The sequence below is a fragment of the Elephas maximus genome, chromosome 18, assembly GCF_024166365.1.
Source record: "Elephas maximus indicus isolate mEleMax1 chromosome 18, mEleMax1 primary haplotype, whole genome shotgun sequence".
Taxonomy (NCBI): Eukaryota; Metazoa; Chordata; class Mammalia; order Proboscidea; family Elephantidae; genus Elephas; species Elephas maximus.
Window position 1 is genome coordinate 6,543,613 of NC_064836.1, and position 19,332 is coordinate 6,562,944.

General features: G+C 36.9%; 1 protein-coding gene across 11 annotated transcripts in view; it reads left to right on the forward strand.

Moving 5' to 3' along the window:
• The window catches only part of PTPRC (protein tyrosine phosphatase receptor type C), a 137,409-nt gene that overhangs the window by 43,744 nt on the left and 74,333 nt on the right, over window positions 1-19,332 (forward strand). For 4 of the 11 annotated variants that reach the window (XM_049857680.1, XM_049857679.1, XM_049857683.1 and 1 more), the window contains 3 exons: window positions 10,987-11,004; window positions 14,946-15,161; window positions 17,742-17,882. In XM_049857680.1, coding sequence (XP_049713637.1) covers window positions 10,987-11,004; window positions 14,946-15,161; window positions 17,742-17,882 — 375 coding nt within the window. The remainder of the gene's footprint in view (window positions 1-10,986; window positions 11,005-14,945; window positions 15,162-17,741; window positions 17,883-19,332) is intronic. The other 7 variants (XM_049857687.1, XM_049857689.1, XM_049857688.1 and 4 more) reach the window with 3 other exon arrangements.

The following is a 19,332-nucleotide window of genomic DNA, read 5'->3' on the forward strand; positions in this document are numbered from 1 at the left end:
CACCGCATTTAGCATTATACATGTTTTCTTTACAGGAGAGCGCAGTTGAACAAGTGCAGGGCTCTTTGGAGTTAGATCTACGTTTAAATCCAAACTCTTTTTCCTATGAGTTCTTTAACCTTGCATAAATGTATTTTTTTTTTTGAGTCTTTGTAAAAAAGAGGGTACATATTTACTCTGTAGGGTTTCTGTAATGATTAGATGAAATAACATAAAATTATTTAGCACAATGGCTTAAACATCCAGTGAATATCATGGACAGCAGTAAAGGTGCTAAAAAACCCATTTGTTCATAACCCTGTTCTCCATCATAATCATCCTTAAAGTTTTAAGAAAATACCATTTGTAAACTTTCACTTAAAATGCAATTAAAAAAAAAAAGAAAATACCAGTACACAGATCTCACCTCAAATCTACTAAATCTGAATTCCCGAAGATGGACCCCAGGAATCTGTATTTTTAATTTGGTGGGCAGTTAAGGTTAAAAACTACGATTTTTACAAATTGGAAATTTATAAGTGGTTTTCTCAGAAACACTGGAGTTCCGTGGCACTCATATCTCATGAGAATTTCTACAATATGTGTATTTCCATGGGAAAAGAAATGAGTTTTTGGTCATTTTGGGAGACCCTGGGTTAAACAATTTACATATATTTCTCAATGTCTTTAACATGTTCTGTTAACTTTCTCTGATAAGCTATGTGTTGCTGTTGCTGTTAGTTGTTGAATCTTTTCTGGCTCATAGCGACTGCATGTATACAGAGAGGAACTGTGCAGGGTTTTCCAGGCTGTGACCTTTTGGAAGCAGATGGCCAAGTCTGTCTTCTGAGGCACCTCTGGATGAGTCTGAACTGCGAATCTTTCAGCTAGTAGTCAATTACCACTCAGGGGCTCCCTTCAATGCCTTTAATGTGTTAACGTAATTTGTAAATCTCTCCACGGGGCATGTAGCATGAAGTGTTTATGAAACAAGTTTGGCTATTGGACATTTTAAGACATGATACTCTAAAACAAAGACCTCAGGTTGAAATAGGTAAATATTTTAAGATAAGAAAATACAGCAAAGTAACCAATCTTTCATACATGGTCATTCAACCTTTATTATGTAATTTTTTAGTTGTTATTTGACTTTTTTTTTGGTTCCATATCACTTAGCTAGTTAACATGCCTGAGGTTGATGAAACTATGTTTTAAGGCAAATATAAACAATATGTAAAAAAATGCCTAGTTTTAGAGGTGTGTGTATGTATGTGCATATACACATATGTACTCACCTGTGAAGAAAAATATTTGTGATACTGCACATGATGATTCTTCGGGAGAGAAGTAGATATGACTGCTATATTAAAAAATAATGAGTTCCTTGGTTTTATTCAGCCCCAAACTCCTATTCATTTGTCCTTTTTATTCTCGACTCCGTTTTACATACCAATACCTTTCTTCATTTGTATTGTTATTCACATGTGTGTATGTATGTGTATAGTTTGAAGATTTAAATAATACTCTAAAGGCTTGTAGTAAATAAGACCTCTTACTTGCCACCAGTCTCCTCCCCATCCTTGATTCCTTCTTTCCAGAAGCAAACATTTTGTCATTTTTAATTGGCATTGATGTTATGGTGTTATTTCTTGATTTTTTTTTCTTTTTAGATTTTGGACACTGTCTATGGACTTGCTTGACCTTGGAATGTGGCCTTAAACAACCTCCTGCTCTTTGTTTATAGATGCAATGCCATCTCATTTCTGAGGACACAGATTACAGTTGGCTTTTAGGCTTTTTTCTCCTCCCCGCGTTGCCTGTGTTTCTGCCAGGTCCCGCTTCTAATTATCTTGGTCTCTGTGTTTCTTTTTAAAGGCTTTTTGTCTAATATTTCTTGGATGGCCATTGGTATCTAAGAGTGAGACTCAAAAAAAAGTTTGTCGAAGTTCTGTGGGCATAGGCGAGTTTGTAAATTTGTGAACCTTGCTAGAATAATTGGGCAGGAACACCATCCCACCTCCGTATCTGTAATGTTTTCTCTCAGGACGGTGAGTTTCCCCAGGGAATAATGCTTCAAGCTCCTACCTTGGGACTCTAAATCTGCATGTTAACATTTTGGGAGCTGAATAAGGGGAGGTGGCTATCTATGTCTGTTTGTAGGGGAGGAGGGCATGCTTACAGAGTTGTCTTACTGTTGAGTATGTAAACTTTTGCCTTTTACCCGTTGCTGTCTAGTTGATTCCGAGTCATGGTGGACCCCATGAACATCAGAGTAGAACTGTGCTCCGGAAGCTTTTCAGTGGTAGATCTCTATCTCTAGTCTTTTCTTCTGAGGCACCCCCAGGTGGATTTGAACATCCAAACTTTGGGTTAGCAAGCGAGCACGTTAACTATTTTGCATCATCCAGGGATTCCCAATTACTTTCACATGTACCTAATTCCTCCAACTCCTATGATTTTTCAGAATTCTGCACAGGGAATCTAGTTTGCTTTTCTGATTTCCTTGCACTTGCAGTCTTAGGCTACAGCATTCTAGTTCTCCTGTCTGATAAACTAGTTACCACTTGCTTGTCTGACTTTCTTTTTCACAAATTTTGTTGATGTCATCTTCTCTCTCATGATCTTTGTCCTTGAGGACTTATGCCTTTATTCTTTCACTGTCCTTGGTGAATTTTGCGAGAGTAAAGATAAGCTCATGTATGTGTTCAACTTGCCACATTTAACCCAATGTCCCGTTTCATATTTTTCTTCATCCCTGTCAAGCCTTCTGCTTCTCCTTTTCTCCACCTACTCTGCAGTTTATTTCCATTCAAAAACCTTCTCCTTCCTTCCTCTTCTCTCTCCCTTTCACACACACATACACACTTATATACACTGTACATGTGTATATGAAATCCTTGCTTTTGAAGTTTCTTTACTCTTTCCTTCCAGGAAGAAAATAAGCGGAACTAGGAAACACACGTGTATTTATTTGAGGTCATGGACAGCTTGTCAGTGTTTATCTATTGATATTGGCATTCAATGATATATAATATACATAAAAATATTGGTACATTGTTAAGCTCTAGGAGTTGGTTAGTAATTTTCATTGTTACGATACTGGAAACAAGGCTATAAAATTGCTGCCTTAAACTACCTTGGAAACCCTGGTGGCGTAGTGGTGTTATGACTGCTAACCAAAAGGACAGCAGTTTGAATCCACCAGGTGCTCCTTGGAAACTCTGTGGGTCAGTTCTACTCTGTCCTGTAGGGTCATGATGAGTCAGAATTGACTGGATGACAATGAGGGTTTTTTTGGTTTTTTTTAAATTACCTTAAAACACATTTTAAAAGACCCAATTAAAAGGGTGGCTGACATAATGGAAAATAGCCCAAAGAGCGTTAAACTGAGAATTGAAACATACGGGCTGCAGGAAACCTTCCTGAATGAAGTCAGAAAGGCATTTAAGCTTGCTGGGTCTTAATTTCCTCATCTATGAAACAAAGGACAAGTCCATAAAGACAACCGCAATCCTGTGTTTCTATACGAGCAGAAGCCTCTGCAGTTATTTTCGAATGGGAAGGGGCAACCGTTTCACTCAGGAGATTTCAGGTATGTTAACAGCAGTGCAGGCAGCGGAGAAACGCAGGGTCTAGGTGGAAAATAAGAAAGTGATTATGAGACAGACACTACTTCCAATCTAACGTTTCCTAGATGCGCGACCATGAGTAAATTGCTTTATGTCCTCTTTAAAACTCAGTTGTATTCCTTATAAAATAGGAAAAACAATTGTTAAATCCTTGTTTAGGTGGGATGAGTAAATGCAAAAATGTATGTAAAGAGGTTAGCTAAGAGTCTGATACATAACATTTCAGTGAACTGTTTTATTATTATATTTTTTGAAAAGCCAATGGAGGGCCAGAAGGTCTATTGCCCATGCTTCTCTGAAATCTTGATAGTGCCTTGTTTATCACTCACACAGTGCACATATCCAAAATAAATAGTTATTAATTTGATATGATTTATTGGATTTGCTGTCTGTGGATCACATACCAGGTTTACAGAGAAAGTAAAAGTAGAAATCTTTTATTTTATCCTGTGCGTTACTATTGTTTTACTAAGAAAGGAAAGCAAGGAGTATCTGTCTTCTTTAACTCTTACTTTTTATCTTCATTTTGTTTTTGCTATTTTTGTATGGACTTTCTGTTAATGGAGGTCAGGCATGCGTTCTCAATCTTCAAAACATGTCACTGTTCATTTTAGGGTAGATTCTGAGAATAAGTATTTATTTCATCCATTCGGTTTCACCCTCTGTCCTTGTACTTTATTTAGATTTGCAGAACTAGACAGGTTTAAATCTCTTTGGAAATGGCATTCCATTTCTTTCTCTTTTTTGTAGGGGGTATGGGGACAGCAGGTGGTATTTAAAGCCAAGTCTGTCTTTTGAAATGTCATTTTCACTCAAACTGATTTCTAGTTTTGCTGAAATCTCTGATCGGGAACTTAGTCGTATGGCTTCAAGGCCACTTTGATTTGCGATCACTTAAACATTTTGAGTTGTAAAAGAAACATTGGGAAAGGTAAATTCAGTAACGATACACGTGCTAGAATAACACAACTTTGAAGATCAAGTGCTCTGTTATCTACGTTTTCATCTGTTTAATGTACCTGGTCAATTCCATTGGTGATTCACAACAGGATTATAATGGGCAATAGAGTGACGGGGTAGATGATTTACAGATTTTTGGTGCTGTGGTGCCATCTACTGAAATGTTACTAAGTATTTTTTTTATTCCTTCGCTTAAATAATGAAAACACAGGGCCCTTACATTAAAAAAAAAATATATATATATAACATTTTGTTGCCAGAAGAGTTGTTAGTTAGGTTTTTAATTAGGCTATTTCTTGTAGGTGGCCTTTATATATGTCTTATTTCAGGCTTTATAGTACTAGTTTAAAAATGATAAACTTTTTTTTTTTTTTTAAATTTATGTAACCTAGTGGTTTTTTTTTTTTTTTAGTGGATATAGCGGAAACCCTGGTGGTGTAGTGGTTAAGTGCTATGGCTACGAACCAAAAGGTCAGCAGTTCGAATCCACCAGGCGCTCCTTGGAAACTCTATGAGGCAGTTCTACTCTGTCTTATAGGGTCGCTATGAGTCGGAATCGACCCGATGGCAACGGGTTTGGTAGTGGATATAGCTTATGAAAATTAAAGTGTTGTTATAAGATGCGTTGATTGCTGTAGTGCCTACGTATTTTCTTAAGGGTATTGGCTTAAATTTGGGGGTGCCTTGAAATTTTTCTTTTTTATTTTAGAGGATTTCTATGAGAATTTTTGAAGGCCTGATTTTCATGTCATCTATCATGTTTATTAAAATGTTGTGGACTCTGAAAATCTACTTATAGGGATTCTGTGACATACGAACAAGTAATTTTGACCTTGGTGTGTCAGTAATCGGTAGCCTTGCACTGAGTCTAAATCATGATGTTGTAAGCTTGGGTTTTTTTTAAAGATAAAATACTTCATGTGTGGGCGTGCATACATGGGTGTGTGTCTGTAAAATATCGCACCAAGAAAATAAAATAAAACATAAGACAAACTAAGTGTTATAGTCTAAAATTCACCCAGTGGAAGAATCAAGATTCAGACTTAAAGATTAAACCGGTTATAAAAGAAAACACATTCAATTCAAGAAACCTTTATAGTAAGTAAGCATAGACACAGAAGACAGAAAATGTGACAGAATTTTAGATGTTACATTATTTTCAAGGAGCCCTGATGGAGCAAAGGTTAAGAATTGGCTGTCAACCAAAAGGTCAGTGGTTCGAACCCACCAGTTACCTCCAGGGAGAAAGATGTGGCAGTCTGCTTCTGTAGATTACAGCCTGTTAGGAATCCTTTTGGGGCAGTTCTACTCTGTCCTACAGAGTCGCTAGGAGTCCGAATGGGCTTGATGGCATGGGTATGTTATTTTCCCGGAATGCTGAATTTGGTTGCATGAGATAGAACCATTAAAAGAGTTGCGGAAACGTTGAATATGGGGCAATGGTTAAAAAAAATAAAATGGTTAGACCAGAAATATATATATATACATATTAGCATTTTTATTCCTTTCCCGAGCTCCATATGGTATCTTCACAGCTAAATGGGAGGAGGCAGGAGGTGTGAGACCTATAATGCTTTAGTTTGATGTTATGGTATCTGGTTGACTTTCCTGTCAAAATAATATCCTGTAGTGAATGAAATCAACGAACCTCTGAATTTTCTCTAACGGTGGTCTGTACTTACAGAACGTTCACTCGGCAAACTCTGATTTGATATCAATATCCATTTTAGTATATTCATTTAGGATGAAGTTTATTTTAATGTTTGTAGCGTTATCAGTTTACTCTGCAGTCTAATCCTGATTAAGATGCTTTTTTCCTTCACCTACGGGCTTTTGATAAAAGCCAATCACTGTAGAACCCAAAACACTAGCCAAAAGAACTTCTATATTGGAAAGTTCAGGTGGAGAGCAAGGTCTTTAAGGACAGTTGATGAGGGAAGCGGGAGCCTCAGGCTGGGAGCCTGGCCTGATGATCGGACAAGCTCAGGTTCAAGCCTAAGCTAGCACGTACCAGCTCTACAAACTCGGCCCATGATCCGACAAGCTCAGGTTCAAGCCTAAGCTAGCACGTACCAGCTCTACAAACTCGGCCCATGATCGGACAAGCTCAGGTTCAAGCCTAAGCTAGCACGTACCAGCTCTACAAACTCGGCCCATGATCCGACAAGCTCAGGTTCAAGCCTAAGCTAGCACGTACCAGCTCTACAAACTCGGCCCATGATCGGACAAGCTCAGGTTCAAGCCTAAGCTAGCACATACCAGCTCTACAAACTCGGCCCATGATCGGACAAGCTCAGGTTCAAGCCTAAGCTAGCACGTACCAGCTCTACAAACTCGGCCCAGACACTTGACTTCTGTCAGCTTCATAGGGTTGTAGTGATGCTTAAGAGCAAAAATGAATGCAAAGAGCTTAGCATAGTGCCTGGCACCAGTGAACACTCAATAAATATTATCCATTAATAATAATAAATTTATGAAGTAGCCTTTAAAAATATAAAACTCTCAAAATTGTCTTCTCTATTTCGATAATTTACCTCTTGTCCTTTACAAAACTTAGATTGAAATACTAAACATTACTAATTTCTTAAAAAAAAAAAAATTGTTTCAGAAGGACTTCAGATTAATCTCTCTAAGACATTTAACTTGTATGTGGCCTGATGAATAGTCTATAGATTAGAAACTTTTTAAAAATATATATATACTCTAGTATTCATACTTCTTATTTTTAAAAAGAAATAAGTTCACATATTATCCCAGCATTCATTTTCTTATTTTCATAGTAAACATAAAAAACAAACAAAGAAACCTATTGCCATCAAGTTGATTCTGACTCACAGAGACCCTAGAGAACAGAGTAGAATTGCCCCATAGGTTCCAAGGGGCAACTGGTGAATTCAAACTGCTAACGTTTTGGTTAGCAGCCATAGCTCTTAACCACTACACTGCCAGGGTTTCTGGCAATAAACTAATAAGCCAGGTTTATAGAGTATTTTTTTTTTTTTTTATAGGGTATAGTGGTCTGTAGAAGTAATGGTGGAGCTGGTACAGGTAACACCAAGATTCCTCTTTTCCTTGTCATCAAACCTATTGTTTGATTTCTGCCCTGTATTCTTTCATCTGTCACTTCCATCACTCTCAGAAAAGCATTCAAACTCCCTGTTATGGCCTGTAAGGCTTGCTACTCAGCTCTTCTCGGAAAGCTGTTTTTATCAGATAAGCTTGATTTCTTTTTTGCATTCGTTCATGCTTAGACTCACCCAGCAATTACTTATCAATCACCTATTATGTGCAAAGGAGTCTGTAGGTGGTGCCAATTGGTAAGTACTCAAATACTAACTTAAAGTTTGGCATTTCAAACCTACCCAGAGGTGCCTCAGAAGAGAGGCTAGCAATCTGCTTCCCGAAAGGTCGCAGCTTTGAGAACCCTCTGGAGCACAGTTGTACTCTGGCAACAAATGGGATCTCCAACGAGTTGGAATCCACATCGGGTTTTACTGATATTATGTACAAGGCCCTTTGCTACAGATGACCCACCTTCTCCTCCACCTGTTTCTCCTCCTCATTCCTGTTCTGAGAATTTTGTGGATCTCTGAGGGAAAGAATTTTAATTACTAGTGTGAACGAGGTACGCTCACGACTTAAATATCTTTGCTTTTGCCAGGTAAAGACCACACATTTTTCATGTCTGAACTTCTAGGCATTTAATAGCATTACTGGAAAAATAATATTCCTTGAGCCTAATTGAACTGAATGAACTTGTTTGAAGTTCTAAATTTATATTGAGTTTGAAGCGCTAAGTTATATTGAAGTTCCAAGTTTATCAATTCTAGGTTTATATTGAGACCGGGGATATCAAAATAATTTTAGATTTTTAAAGGTCTGTGTGTTTTTTCAGATAAAGAAGAGAGGTGTATGATATGGAATTTGTTCATGCACTTAAAACAATGTGAATATTTTAAAATTGTCAATATGCCAATTTTTTTTTTTACAAACAATAACCATGAGGGTTATTTTTTCTTTCATTGAAAACGTGAGAGCTATTAGTTACTGCAATACTCATATTTTATTTTTCTTCTTACTTCTTTTACTAACAGCACAATTCTAAGGATTTAATTTAGAGGGAAAAAATATATAGCAAATGAGAGGAGAGGGAAAGTAAATAACAGGATAATAAAAATGACATTATTTTATGTGAGCTAGAAAGATAAAAGATGACTCAACAAGAGAAGAGACAAAAATACAAATAAGATAAATTAAAAATAATACTTAAGAATGAATGATTAAGGCAAAATCTAGAAAGATAATAGGAAAATAAGCACATATTTTAATAATGTTATAGCACCCATCATATAAAAATATATTTTCCTTCAAGGAATAAACCAGGGAATGTAATTTTAGAAAACTGGGACATATCCCTCTAATGGTGCCTCTGAGTGGAGAAATTATTTTTTTCAAATCAATGGTTGCAGGATATGTATGTGTGTATATACATATATGAAAATATGTCTATAGTGCTTTAGGTGAAACTTTACAGCTCAAGTTAATCTCTCATTCAAAAATTTACGCACACACAATGCTTTGTGACATTAGTTGTATACCCACAACGTGACAGCACACTCACCCTTTCTACCCCAAGTTCCATATGTCCATTCGACAAGTTCCTTTCACTTCTTGCCTTCTCATCCTGCTTTTGGGCAGGAGCTGACCATTTGGTCTCATATATCCAGTTGAACCAAGAAGCACATTCCTTGTGTGTATTTTTTTTTTTTAGAGTCTTGTCTATTCTTTGTCTGAAGAGCAGGCTTCGGGAACAGTTTCAATTCTGGGCTAACAGTGTGTCTGGGGTGCATAGTTTCCGTGGTTCTGCCAGTCCCTGTCAGACCATCAAGTCTGGTCTTTTTACATGAATTTGAGTTCTGTTCCACATTTTTCTCCTGCTCTGTCTGGTACTCTCTGTTGTGTTCCTTGGCAGGGCTTTCATCGGTGGTAGCTGGGCATCATCTAGTTCCTCTGGTCTCAAGCTGGAGTCTCTGGTTCATTTGATCCCTTAGTCCCTTGGGCTAATAGTTTCCTGTGTCTTTTGCCTTCTTCGTTCTCCCTTGCTCTACATGGGCTGGGACCAATTGTTTTATCTTAGGTGGCAGATTTTCAAAATCTTGATGACTCTACTTCCTAAGTGTCTTTTGAATCCATTCTTTTTTTTTGGTGTTATTTCCCTGATGTAGGACAGCATCCTCTTTCATGCTTAAAAAAAAAAAATTTTTCTTCAAGTCTCCTGATTTTTCTGGCCCAGGCTTTTCCTTCTGATAATACATTTTCCAGTTCACAGCAAGGTTGATCTAAAATGCAAATCTTTCTCCATCAAGCCCTGCTTAAAGACCTCCAATGACTATCCAAAGCCTTTTAGATGAATCCCCACTTCTTAAAAAGATTTAGAGGACTAAGGTAGCTGTAATCCTTTAGGTCACTGCTTATAGGAACCCTCTAAAACCTTCTCCACCAGCAGATCCCCAAACCTGAGGTTGCAATTTCATGATCATTGTGTGTGCTCCTGTAGCACTTTCTGGTTCACTCATCATCATAATATGGGTTTTTTTTTTTTTTTTTTTTTTGGTCTATATTTCACACAAGAGCTCTGGTGGTACAGTGGTTAAGGGCTTAGACTGCTAACCAAAAGGTCAGCAATTCGGATCCACTAGCTACCCCTTGGAAACCTTTTGAGGCAGTTCTACTCTGTCCTATAGGGTCACTATGAGTTGGAATCAACTCAACAGCAACAGCAACTAGATGGAGCAAATTGAAGGCAGGAAAATACACAATCTTGATTGTACTTTACCCCTGCATTCATTGCTGTTGAGTCAACTCCAACTCATAAAGACCCTATAGGACGACGTAGAACTGCCCGCTAGGGTTTCCCAGGCTGTAAATTATTACAAAAGCAGTTACCACATCTTTCTTCCTCAGAGCAGTTGGTGGGTTTAAATGACAGAACCTACTATTACCAGTCGAGAATTTAACCACTGTGCCACTAACAGGTAGAAGGTGCTCAATAAATAATCATGAGATAAATAATGCATTTGGGAAAGAACTTTTTAAGCGTCTTTCCAAGGACTTTTGCAGGCTTGAAATTAATCCTAACAGCTCTCCTTTACTTTATTATTTTTCTTATTTTGCCTGGGAATGAAAAAAGCAATAGTATAGTTTTGAGACACTTGGGCTTTGTAAACATGGCATTGAGAGAAGAAATATAGTTTAATTGGGTAAAAGGTACTGAAAATTGCAGCTTCCCTAAATGGTAATTTACATATAAAGAGCATATATATATGCATATATATACATCTAACATGTATTTACATATTTATGTATGAAATCTGAAACTTTCAACATTTCTAAAAGATATTTGTTTTCTTTTTTACAGGGCAGACTTCCATTGCTGGTAAGAATTATGTTTGCATTTTACTTATTTTATTTTCTTAGTGTAAAGTGTATGTATTTAATGGTAATAGAATTTTCTATTATTGTTCAGGGAATTTTTATAAGGACAAATTTTATAATCATGAATGGTTCTTGCTATTCACTTGTTTTGTAAATTCCTGCTTGTAAGATATAAAATTTGGTAACCTATCTGAACATATTATTACTTGTCCATGTATTATCGTGTAAAAATCACTTAGTTTTCTTAAAATTGTCAGTAGACAAAATGGCAGGATTCCAACTTCTCTTTAAAATATTAACACTACAAATAAGTTAAGTTAGATCACAAAACTTTACCATTCAAAATATGGGTTTAGGAATTCTCTGAGAAATTAGAGAGATTTCCAAACACAGTCTTATGCATTAAAAAATGTATTAGTTATCCTTAAGTAACCATTTTCTTCGTTCAAAGACATGCAAAAGCTTTGAGATTATTAAGATTTTTTTACTAAACATTTCCTGATTGTACTGCATACCTGGATTAAGAATCTTAACAACCATCCTTATCCTGAGAGAAATTTAAAAAGGAAGATGCCGAAAATCAACTCATAAGAATTAAATGCAAAATAAAAATAAAATAAAATTGCACGTAGCTAAAAATAAATCATATCCCTTAATTCTATTGCTATTGAAAATGTATTTTTATTTCTTGGTAAATCTTGTGATTGACAATAGGTATTAAGAAGGTAAGGAAAGCCATCGAGAAAATTCTGATTTGATAATTATAATGTGCAGCTCTAAATGAAGTACATTGGACATGTTCTGAGAATTTGTGTTATTGCAGGAATTCTCTTTGTCATTAGTTAAAAATTCACTTCAAACTATGGAAAACAAAGAGTTATGCAAATAGTAACAGAAAATGCTCCTGAATCTGCATAAGGGGCATATTCTCTTATTTTTTAAATATCAAAAGTTACAATTCTATAGTTTGGCATAAAGGTTTAATAAGTATGTGAAAGTCATTTATGCATAGCAGATTATGATAAATTTATGCTACCTGTTGTTGTTGTGGGCAGTACGGTGGAGCTACTTACATGCAATTTAAAGAGCCCTGGTGTTGCAAAGTTTAAGCGCTCAGCAGCTAACCTAACATTGGCAATTGGAACACCCCCAGCAACTCAGCAGGGGAAAACCTGCTGAGCTGCTTCCATAAAGATGACAGTCAAGAAAACCCTATGGGGCAGTTCTACTCTGTCACTAAAAAAAAAAAAAAAATAGGGGTTGAAAATTGACTTGAAGGTACCTAACAACAACGGTTCCCATGCGATTTGCCATTTCCATTTTTTTTTTTTTTAACAGATCAGTAAATTCATTTCAACATATAACTGGTTATTTTTGCAAGAGGGGAATGGGTGTGGGACGGAAAGAGGAGTTAATGGTGAAAATTGGTAGATGACTGATGTTACCTTACTGAGAGAGATCCTATGTCCTCTACCCTGGCTATTGTAACACACCCCTAAAGGATAAAACCAAGGTCATTTAAAAACATGAGTACAGGGGCAATGTGGAATCGTCCATTGAAGCTTGCTTTTCAATCCTAAATTATATTCTTATTTGCGAAGCTAAGGCATATGCCCTGACTTTAAGATGTGTGCAAGGATATTAAGGCTTCAAGGTAGGAGGGAGGTTCTCTGAACGCCCTATCATCATGTAATTGAGATGGATTTTCCCAGCCAGAATAGTCCTTAAGAATGTTTCTCTTTTCAAAATAGCATGGCACTATTACATGGGGGATTTGGAGTGGTTTTCCTTCTAGTTTCTGCAGTTCAAATCTAACTAAAAAAGGGGAGTAGGTGATAAAGGGAGCAACATTTCTGCCAAAACCAAAAGAGATCATTGGAATCTGGCCAACACCAAAGACAGTCTAACCTAAAAACAACAAATCTATGACTGTGATTTCTGGTGGTGCAGTGGTTAAGTGCTCGACTTCTAACCAAAACGTCAGCAGTTCAAATCCACCAGCCTATCCATGGGACAGAAATGTGGCAGTTTGCTTCTTTAAAGATTGCAGCCTTGGAAACCCTATGGGGGCAGTTCTACTCTGTCCTATAGTATAGGGTTGCTACAGGGTCACTATTAGTTGGAATCAACTCAACGGCAAAAATAAATGGTGACAGCGAATGCAAACTCATTAAAGTTCTAGAGCAGAATTTTAAGCTTGTGATTCCTCCCTCCATCTTTCCCTCTCTCTCCTTCCCTCCCTTTCTTCCATCCTTTTTTAACTTCTCTCTTTCCCTTCTTTTCTCTCAGTCTTTCTCGCTTTCTTTTTTTCCAACATACAGCAGATGACAGAATACTAAAGTTAGACTTTTTTTTATAATATTGAAAGCAGGAGGAACTAGCCTATTACTTGATTGGATAGGTCGGTATGTTATTATGAAAGTTTGTTACTAAATGGCTTTATTTGTGCGTTTTTTGGTCATGAATTCTAGAGATTGAAAATTATCATGGGCAAATGACAACTAACAACAACTACCTGTACTATCACTTTGGATTTGTAATCACAGAATAGTTCTGCAATATTTCATGAGCTTTGGCATTGGGGCAATTCAATATGGATTAGATTGTTTTTATTTCTATTTAGCAAAAAGTGATTTCGCTTTACCTTGAGCACTACCAATGTATTACTCTATAAAGCATTAATGAATGAAGGTAACATTTCTTTGTGTCATTTCTATTTCCATTTTCTTAATTCCCTATTGAGTAATCATTCAATTCCAGTTCTTAACTCTATCTTGTCCTTTCAGTTTTACTCTTCTAGTTTCTCCCATTCTCCAGCCCTTCTTTTCTTATTTGTACCATTTTCTCTTATCCATTACTTAAAATCAATTACATTAATTAAAATACTTGTGTAATATAATGCACTTTTGGGTTAATTGAATATTTTAAAAATATGTTCTGGTCTTTAAAGAAATCATGTTAAACATAGAAAGCTTGGGAAAAATACACATCTATAATCCCAATGTTCAGAGATCACAATGGATTTTTTTTTTTTTAGTTAGGTCATTTCCATATTCTGTTATAAATCAATGTCCTTTTTGAGTATGGGAGCACAGAGCTTTTGGTACTTGGTGCTAATCTGCCCTGCAAGAAGGAAGCTTTGACCATTTGTGCACTCATGGCAGCTGGTCATTTTTTCTTTTTTTTCCTCTCAAAAAAAAAATGAATGTGAACTCTGGAAAATGTTTTCTCAATAAATTTTGTTTCTTTTATTATTATGAAGTGGAAAATATTTTTGTATAGTTGGGTCATTTGTGTATCTCTTTGTAAATTTTGTTCTCCAGTCCTTTGCCTATATTCCTCTTGAATTGTTTGAATTTGACTTATTTGAAAAAAAAAAATCATTATGTAGATAGAGGCTTTGTCTTTCATTTTCTTCCTTCCTCTGGAACCCTAGCCCTCCTAATAATCTCTTTCCAACTTCACTGTCCTTCTTTTCTTCATCGAAATCTCTTTTGTAAGATTTCCTTTAATCATCTTTATCCATTGGCTCCATTCTTCTGAACCTAATTGCCTTCAATTTTTGAGAATCCCAGCAGATAATAGGAAGGGGGCAGGGGATGCCTGCTTTCAACTCCATTTCCCTATTTTTACCTTTAGCCACTGTTCTGTAGCTTGTTTTATATCTATAGCCATATCTTATATCTATATATGTACATGCATCTGTATTTATATATTACGCATGTCTTTATGCATGTGTATATATACATATGTATTTGTACATATAAATTAGAAACACACACATATATGTATATACAATATTGTAAACGTGAATGTTTTTAACAAGATAGTCGGTAAGTAAGGAGTACTTACACACACATACCCCATAGAGGATCAAGGTTTAACTCTGTTGAGTATATGTTTCAGAATATGATTTACTTATTTATTTTCTCCTCCTTCCAGCTCCCACTAATATAACAGGACCGACCGTAACAGACAAACCCAGTGCTCTGTCTCCAAGTGACCCCTTACCTGCTGGCACCACTGCATTCTCACCCACAAGCATCTCTGAACGAGAACATGACTCCTCAGAGACCACGCCTTCTCTGATTCCAGGGAATACTTCAACCCAAGTATTCCTGGGTACTTTCAATAATACTAGTGTTCCTGACACGACAGGTTGGCACAGAGATATTGTTAAGTGAAATGCAATTAGGAAAAACTTGTCTTGTTTTTGTTCTTTTGGAATTATAAAATTATTGGGACAGTTTTACATTAGCTAAATTAACTGGCCGTTTCCAAGTCTGTGATGTTTTTCAAGCATATAAAGTGAGGACATATTATGTGCTTATTAAACATTTGTTGACAGAAGTAATGCATGAACCTACGGAGGGAGGGAGGAGAGACCCCTAAATGACATGGTGTGGGGAAAGTCTTCCCTGTGTCCTCTGACCTCCACATCAGCATCTTTCTCCAGCTGCATTCACTTAGCTCTCCTGTAGCCCCAAACACTTAAAGCACCTTGTGTCTTTATCATTTATCATTCCTGCCTCCCTTGGCAGGCACCCCGGAGTAGAAACCGTACCATCTTTCTGCTCCATTCCAGGTTCTCACTACCATAAAATAATTGAAGATAGGACAATTTATTGAAAAAAAATTCACACTGGGGATTGGTAAACCAGTTTTTTTTTTTTTTTCCTTGTAGGAGCATTTGCACTGTTTGTAAGAAATGTTTTTTTTTATTTAACTTAATTAATCAGCACTGTGAAGTCCTAATGGTGGAATTAAAGGCAACGTCGCCATGTTCATAGAGAAATGCCAGGTTTGGGCCAGGAAAGACCACCCATGTTACTGAGAGAACTTGATATGCCAGTGACCCGTTTACCTTCTGTTTAGCGCTAGGTCTGTCAAGAGTATTCAGTTCATAAACAGGCCATAATGAGAGCTGTTCTTGCCTTTTCTGACGTAATGCTCTATGTTACATTTTCTTAGGGAAGGAGGTTTTTAGCAGTATGCTGGGAAAAAAAAAGAGGCCAATTTGAACTGCTGTATTGGAATAAGCACATATAAAACCAATGACAGAAATTTTATTTATGGTACATTGCAGTGTTTTAAGTACTATACTGATGAAGTTTATAAGCTACAGTAAGCAGTTAAATAAATGGTCAATGGTCAAGCAATTCTAAGATTGTGTACTTAATCTTGACATCATTTTTTTCTTTTTTTCCTTTGTTACCATCACCAGAGTAATGGGTAGAACCTATCTAAACGCTGTAAGCATTTGAGCTTATTGCCCTAAGTTTTTACAAAAGAAGGTGAGGGTGAAGTTGCTGAAGACTAGGTAGAACATTTGCACACTAAACTTTTTTGTTGACTGAGTCATGTCATCCAGAGTTTTCCATTTTAAATGTTCCACATCTCACATCAAGCACGCACACACACATACACACACACCCCATTCCTACACTTTAACTCACGCTTTTTTTTTCACTTGATAACATTAAAGCAATACAGATATAGCAAAATGTGAGAGAAAAAAAGGTTAAAATGAAATGGATTAGAAATGAGAATGCATAATTTTAAAATACTGACTTGCTCTGCTGAAATCGCACTGATGGTAAAAATACCTTGGTAAGTTTCTTAGGTGTGGTCTCAAGCAAAAGAGTAAGTTTTCTTTTTTAGAAAATAGTCTTTCTATCTGGTGATATTTCAGTTATCTACTGGAATAAATTCTCCATGTGCTATTTAATATATGTTTCTGATTGATTTGTATTGTAGAATCCAATCATAGTTTTCTTGCTCACAGATATGTGTAGGAGGAAAAAAAAACTCTTAATCCATTTTTCTAATGATATAACATACACCATTCAAAAATGTTCTTTTCTGAAAATAATTAAAATTAGCATCCACATGCATATCAATAATATCATTATGTAGTCTTATTTTTGTAAGAATAGTTCACATGTTGCAAAACATTATCAATGTAGAAGTATTTCTGTATACAGGTACAGGAAACCCTGGTGGCATAGTTCAAATCCACCTAGGAGGTCCTTGTAAACTCTATAGGGCAGTTCTACTCTGTCCTGCAGGGTCACTGTGAGTTCGAATCAACTGATGGCAATTTTTTTTTTTTTTTTAATGTGTGTGTGTGTGTGTGTATACACGAAATGAAAATCCATGCCACCAAATCCTGCTGCTAAAAGACACCACTCTAACCATTATTGTATATCTTCCAGACAACTCCATGGATATGATTCAGTGAGTGTGTGTGTGTGTCTGTGTTGGTTTCACCAAATCTTTTCCAGCACTAGATCTTCTAACACTTTGCCAGTGTGGTAGTCAAAAACATTTCATTTCTTCTTTTCTTTTTGATTTGTAATAGATCCTAGCATATTGAGGGCTTATTCTTATTTTGCCCACAGAGAGATACCTCAACTTTCAGTTTGTACAGTTGATGGAGAATTAAAAAATCTCATAGTGATTTTAAAGTAAAAAACCAACCTGGGAACATGAGTCCTCTATGACTGCACACAGCCCAGGGGACGTCCCAATCCCATGGGTGTGTAATCGGGTACACAGGTGCCACCTTCCAGCCAAATGACCCTAAGTACTAAATACTAGCCGACACATTTTAATAGATTGGGTCATTTCACAGTTGGGTACACTATAATAGCAATTTGCTGCTTATAACCTATTAGTATTTAAATCTTTCTTAAGAAGTGGGGGAAGATTGATGTAATGATCTTTTTCTTATCTTAGGTGTTACCTCAACACCGATGACTTACTTTCCCACGCACGCAAACTCGCAGGCGCCCTCTGCCGGATCTGACAATCACACACTCAGCAGCGAGGCTGCCCTTACTGCACTCACCCCTGCTCCTGGCACGAATGATACAGCAGGTTTGCCGGTCCTTTAGATTTGTGCATATAAAAAGGAAAAGTGCATGACAACTGCCTGTATTTAAGAATGATGTGAGGAGATCCAGTTTGTTCAAGGCATAGCACTTGCTAGTCGATGAATTTGAAATTTCATACTTTATTAGTTAGGATATGAAACCACATAACCCAGGTCCTTTCAATAGAGAGGAAATCACAAAGAACAAGGATAGTGAGAATACAGCAAATACGTGTTCAGGAGGAAACCGTGATACAGGGCACTCTAATATTGCTTTATATTTGAGGCAAGTACCCTTGCATAGTAAAAACTTGTTTTTGCTAGTATTAAGGAATAATACACCTCTTTCTTCTCTTAAAGACATACTACCAATAAACAAAACAATGATGATTATGTAACTGCTCTTGGCAATCAAGAGCCGTGAGAAATTATGACCATAATTAAAAGGTTATTTTAAGAATGAGAGCAAATTAAATAGATGGCTCATATTTCCCATTCAAACATCAAGATATCTTCAGCTGAGCATCTCTGTATTTATAAATATTCCCTCTCTTATGTTTCCAAAATCAATATCTAAATAACTTTATGGTACCCTTTTTTTAACGCCCAAAAAGCATGTATGTTCTTTCTCAGGTAACAAATTCATACAGCCACATATATAAGTTTAGGGACGTCAATGCTGAAAGTTAAAGGTATAAATGGAGGGGGCCAGTAAGGAGCCCTGGTGGTGCAGTGGTTAAAGTGCTTGGCTGCTAACCTAAAGGTTGGCGGTTCCAACCCACCAGCTGCTCGGCAGGAGAAAGATGCGGCAGTCTGCTTCTGTAAAGACCTACAGCCTTGGAAACCCTATGAGGCAGTTCTACTCTGTCCTATAGGGTCGCTTTCAGTCAGAATTGCCTCCATGGCAGTGAGTTTGGTTTTGGTTTACACGGCTGACACTATAGCGTCCTTGTTTTAGGTATGAAACAAATACGTACGTTAAACATACCAAATAGAATAACTGTTATTTTGAAGTATTAGAAGTATCCCCTTGGTATAAAAGTCACTGCAGCCACCCACCAACTTTAAACAATTGGGACAAGAGCTGCCCTCACCTCTCCACCTCACTGTGCCCACTCCAGCTGCCATAGGAACTGCAGTCAAAAGATTTCGGAGCTCTTAGCAAATCCAGACATTTAGAAGCTGTGGATGGGAAGAAGCTGTAAAAGAACTGATCCCCCAGGGGCTGATGGTCTCACAAACTGGTCTGCCTTGGCCCGCTCAGGGAATTCATCTTCTCGCAGTGGCTAATTCCATCCACGAATTAAAAATCTATTAGCATTACTAAACTTAATTAAAATAAAAATGTCGCCCCTATTCTCCATCACTGAGATGATCACAGAATGATTCTCCATCACTGACATGATCCACACAATGAGGGAAAAGGAGTTTTCATATGAAGAGGGAAGGGAGGGA